Source organism: Tribolium castaneum, unplaced genomic scaffold, assembly GCF_031307605.1.
Source record: "Tribolium castaneum strain GA2 unplaced genomic scaffold, icTriCast1.1 ptg000108l, whole genome shotgun sequence".
Taxonomy (NCBI): Eukaryota; Metazoa; Arthropoda; class Insecta; order Coleoptera; family Tenebrionidae; genus Tribolium; species Tribolium castaneum.
The window spans coordinates 6,758-12,203 of NW_026986704.1; the positions used below are offsets into that span (position 1 = coordinate 6,758).

The 5,446-nt window shown below is 45.1% G+C and overlaps 1 protein-coding gene across 1 annotated transcript; it reads right to left on the reverse strand.

Moving 5' to 3' along the window:
* Positions 1-1,378: 1,378 nt before the first annotated feature.
* On the reverse strand, positions 1,379-4,519 carry LOC658088 (probable RNA-directed DNA polymerase from transposon BS). The gene is made up of 2 exons (XM_008203236.3): positions 2,209-4,519; positions 1,379-2,156 (listed from the first exon to the last, which is right to left on the reverse strand). The coding sequence occupies exons 1-2, from the start codon at positions 4,512-4,514 to the stop codon at positions 1,640-1,642; spliced, it is 2,823 nt and encodes a 940-aa protein (XP_008201458.2). The 5' UTR covers positions 4,515-4,519; the 3' UTR covers positions 1,379-1,639.
* Between the last annotated feature and the right edge of the window lie 927 nt (positions 4,520-5,446).

Here is a 5,446-nt window from a genome sequence, read left to right on the forward strand (position 1 = left end):
ACTCGTTGTTACTAGTAACTATAGCTAGTTACAAAAATCACTGGACATTTGATTTCAAAAAAAAAAAATAATAATAATAATAAAAAATAAACAAAATGGGAGAACAAGCGTTTTTTTCAGTTATGTCGCTTTAAAGCGACAAAGTGACAGTTTTGGAGAAACGTCAACCTTACGTTGCTAATATAGACATTATAATATGTAATAATTATAAATGACAGCACAACAACTTATACTTATTTTAAGAAATCCGCGTCTTAATTATGCACCCAAATATAATACTAAATATTAAACTAAAAAGGATGTACAAACGAGAGAATGTTATAAATATTTTTTAAATTTCTAATTTAAGAGTTCGTCGCTGCTCCTTTCAGATTCCATCAAATGGATAACTTCGGGGGAAAACCCGGAGCGCCGTCTTCTTTTTTTTCTAAGGCAACACGGCATGGCATGGCTGCCCAGGGTGCGTTCAGGAATGAAGAACCAATGGTTCCGATTCCTCAGGTGAAATTGAATTCGTATCAGAATATGTAGTATTGTTTGTAATGTAATAACTAAAAAAAATGAAATTAAGACATATAGAAGAAACACTAAAGAGAGTTAAGAATTTGATTAATCCGAGATGTTACTTTCCTGCTATTTCTTGATTTCTTTTGCGTCGCACTTTTACCGATGTAATTTGTTTTTGCTGTTTCATTTTAAATTTAATTTAAAAAGAGCTTCGATTGATAAAAAAAAATCTAGATTTGAGTGGTCGGTCATTAGATTTATTTTTTACTTAATGAAACAAATTTTATTTACTTTTAAATGTTAATTGTGGTTCTGAAAAGAACCGATTTCATTTTTTTCTTCTTTTTAAACGATGAAAGAAAAAACTTCTCTATTTTGAACTTGTGTATTTGGTGACGGCTTTGGTACCTTCAGAGACTGCGTGCTTTGCCAATTCACCAGGCAACAAGAGACGAACCGCTGTTTGAATTTCCCGGCTCGTAATCGTCGAACGCTTGTTGTAATGCGCAAGACGAGAAGCTTCAGCGGCGATCCGTTCAAAGATATCATTAACGAAACTGTTCATGATGCTCATCGCCTTGCTCGAAATACCGGTATCGGGGTGTACTTGCTTCAATACCTTATAAATATAGATTGCATAGCTTTCCTTCCTCCTGCGCTTCTTTTTCTTGTCGCTCTTCGAAATATTCTTTTGAGCTTTTCCAGCCTTTTTCGCTGCTTTACCGCTTGTCTTTGGTGGCATATTTTTTAATATTTCTAATCTTAATAAAGAAAAAAAAACACGACACAAACGAACTGTAATACGCACAACGAACACAAAATATACCTGTCAACTTGAAAGTTCAAGCTAAAATCATGGTGCACTATTCAATTCAATTCAAAATACGTTTATTCAAAATAAATTACATTTCAAAAGGGATTTTGATAAATATATACAAGATATTTACAACTTAATCTACGAGTCCGGACTGTTTTAGGCTTTTGGCCTCTTCAGTCAAGGAAATGGATGAATGTTGTGTGGGAGTGTGAGTGTCGTCGGGTGGTGAGTGAAAGAGTGAGAAGTTTGGGGCTCGTAGGAAGCTGTGGATGTGGATGTCGTCGTGGGTGTCTTGTCGGTGTCGTCAGTGGCGTCTCATTGTGAGGGGCGTCTCTTCAACGAGAAGTTGAAGATTGTCGGGCAGGTCGGGGTACAGCGCTGAGAGAAGCGCCGTGGGTGGATGGGGCAGTTTTCTTCTGGGGATCCGGGGGACTCGGTTGCGAAGAGTGTTGTCGCGTGTGAGAAACTTATGTGAAGTGTTGAGTGTGTTTTGGGCAATTGTGTTGTTGTTGTTGAGTGTGCGTTTGATGTAGTTTTGTTGGAGTTTGTGAAGACGGTCTGTGATGGGGGTGGTGTTTGTGTCCTGGTGGAGGGAATTGCTGGCGTGGAAGCGGTCGAGGCGGTGAATTCGGCGAAGGATTTGTCGTTCGCATGTGGCAATGCGATGTGTCTTGGTGTGTGGGAGAGATGCGTAGATGGGGGCTCGGTACTCGATGACGGGTCGGATGAATGTGTTGTAGGTGTGGAGAAGAGTGCGGGAATGGCACCCTTGGAAGTTTCCCATGAGATGGCGGAGGAGGTTGGATCGGTTGCGGACTTTCTTGAGCGTGTTCTGGAGGTCGGTGTCGAGTGAGCATGTGTGTGTGTAGGTGATTCCTAGGTACCTTGTGGATGGCACAAGGTCGATGGGTGTGTTGTTGAGTGTGATGGTGATGTCGCGTGGGTCGAATTTCTTGTTTCGTGTGAGGTTGGGGTGTTTGAAGAGGATGGCGGTGGATTTTGTGGGGTTGATCTTCACTCTCCACTTGCGAGTCCATGTGGAGATCTGGTTGAGGAGGGGCTGCAGGGTCCTGGAGGCTGAGGCGGCGGTGGTCCGGGATGTCCAGAGGGCGGTGTCGTCGGCGAAGAAGCGGGTTTTGGTCTGGTGAAGATCTGAAACAGGAAAATCAGAACTGTAAAAAATGTAAAGGATGGGCGACAGAACGGAGCCTTGAGGGACCCCGGAGAGAAGGGGGACGGGATAAGAAAAGGAATTTTGGACTTTGACTTTGCAGGAGCGGTTTGAGAGAAAAGAGTCGATTAATTTGATGAAGTTGAGGTTGATGTTGTGGGAAAGAAATTTTTGGATGAGACCATCGTGCCAAACACGGTCAAATGCACGTTCGACGTCCAAGAAGACGGCTAGTGTGCACTGGCCGAGATTGGCACTCCGGGTTGAGTCGGTGAAGAGTTCGAAAGTGGGGTCGGAAGTGGAGCGATGGGGGCGAAAACCGAATTGTTCAGGGGGCAGTAGGTTGTTTTCTTCGAGAGTGTGTCGGAGACGAGAGGCAAGAATTGTTTCGAAGATTTTTCCCAGAATGTTGAGGAGAGAGATGGGACGATAAGAAAGTGGGTTGTTGGGGTCTTTGTTGGGCTTGGGAATCATGATGGTGGTGGCTTCTTTCCATGGGGTTGGAAAGTGACCGGAATTGAAGCAAGAATTGTAAATTGTGGTGATGGATGTGATGGCTGTGTCAGGGAGATGTTTGAGAAGAATGGGTTTGATCTGGTCTGGTCCTGGGGCTTTCGAGTTCTTCAGCCGGATAATGAGGGCTTTGATCTCGTCGTCGGTGGTTGGAGCGGTCAAGTCCGGGTTGTCGGGTGGAAAGTCTGGGTCGGGGTCTGGGTCGAGGTCAGCGTCGTAGTCAAGTCGGGGGAGGTTTTGCCTGAAACGGAGAGTGTTGTTAGTGACTGTGTTAAAAAAGTGTTGGTTGAAATGTGGGTCATTGGGGACTTGGTGGATGTTTTGGAGGGTAGCAGCAAAACAATTTGCTTTGTCTTGTGGGGTGTTAAAAATGGTGTTGTTGACTGACAAATGGTGGATGGGGTGAGATTTTCGGCCTGTGAGTGAATTGAATTTGTCCCAAAACTTTTTACCGTCTCGGTAATCGAGGGAGCTACAACTGTTTGACCAGTGGGCAAGACGAAATTGGTTGATGTCACGTCTTATTTGTGCATTGAGACGGTTAAAGACAGTTTTGAGGACTGGAGATCTGGTTTGCACGAATTCGCGATAAATTCGGCGTTTGACTCGGATGAGGGCAAGGATTTGAGGGGGCAATGGTTTGCGATTTGTTGGAATGTGTTTGATGGGTACAAAAAGTGTTTGAGCTTGTTTGATGAGTTGTGTTAGTTGTGTTACTTGTGTGTCAATGGTGTTGGGGTCAAGTGTGTCGTCAATGTGTGGGAGGTTGTTTGTGATGTAATTTTGAAAGTCGGTCCAGTTTGTGTTGTTGAAATCGAAAATGGGGATGTGCGTGGGTCGCGGTTGGGGGCCTTGAAGTGTGAAGTTTGAGACAAGAGGGAGATGATCGGAGGTGACTGTGGTGCCAATGAAAGAGTCTGTGTTTGTGATGTGTGTGAGATTATCGGTCACAATGATGTGGTCTACGATCGATGTGCCAACGTGATTGATGAGTGTGGGAAATTGATTTCGAAGACGACAAAGAGGAAGAGTGTTGAGAGAGCGTGTGAGGTGTCTGCCGTTTGTGTTTGAAATTGTGTCGCCAAAATCGGTGTGTCGAGCGTTGAAGTCTCCGAGAATGACTGCGTGTCTGAATGTGGAAGTGTAATCGAGGAGTTGGGTACTGACGGTTTCGAGAGGAGGATTGTAATAACAAATAAACAGAATGTTTAAATTGTTAATGTGAATGGTGGCTGCAACGGCTTGAAGGTGGTCAAGATGAGGGGGTAAGATGTGTTGAGATGAAGCGAGTGAAGTTGAGACAAGAAGTGTGACGCCGTGTTTGGCTCGGGTTGTGGGGCTGGGTTTGTTGTAGGAGTGGAAGCCTGTGATGTTTACGGGTCGTTTGGATTGTGTCTCTGTGATTGCTGCGATGTGAATTTGGTCGATGTGTAGAAAATGTCTCAAGGAGGCAAATTTACGAGAAATCCCTCCCGTATTGACTGTGGCGAAATTCAGAGAAGCCATTTTTGAAACGGGGGCCAGAAGGATTCACCGAAATGGTGGATTTATCCAAAAGTGAAGTGAATTTTGTTTGATGAGTGTGAGATTTTTAGATCGCGTCGGAGACAAGCGCGAGCGGAATGTTCGAGAACAGATTGGATTTTCTGTTTCTCGAACGGAAAAAGGTCAAAAAGGGTTTTTGTGATGAAGCGTAGGAATTGACGGGCAGAAACGAAGGGTTCGCGCTCGTCGGAGTCGTCGTCAGAATTTTCGGGATCGAATTCCTTGTCAACGATTTTGATGGGAACGACGGGGGTTTCTGGGGTCATTTGGGAGGGTTTGATAAATTGGGGGCAATCTCGGGACCAAGCGGGGTGATTCCCCTGGCATTTGGGGCATTTGGGGTTTGAAACTGCGGAAGGGCACGGTTTTGACCGATGATTGTCGGGGCAAGTGGGGCAGATGGGCTTGTTGGGGCATTGGGAAAAAGAATGGCCAAATGTGAAGCACTTGGCGCACTGGAGAGGGGCTGGTTTTGGGGGGTGCGACGGCTCGCAGGGGTGAACGTGGCCGAAAAGTGAAAGGCCATTTGACAGGAGTGTGTCGATCGCCGTTTTGTCCGGTGTCACGATACGCATGAGAGGAGTTGGTTTGTTGGTTTTGGCGGAAATGATGCGCCAAACTTTTTGAATGTGGAAATTATTCAGGGCTGAAATGACGTCTTGGGGTTCGATGTCAGAGCTGACGTCTCTGACAACGATGGAAAAAGTGATGGGTTTGGGTTCGATTTGGGGTAGGAGGCGTGTGGGGTTTAAGAGTTTGAACTGGATTTTCGAGCCAGGGAAGCCAGCTTGAAGCGTTGAAATTTGGTTAGGGGTAAGTTGCCTGGAAAGAACAAGAAGAGCGGATTTGTTGTAATTGACTTTTAGAGAGTCAATTTGGTGGAGGCCGAGTGA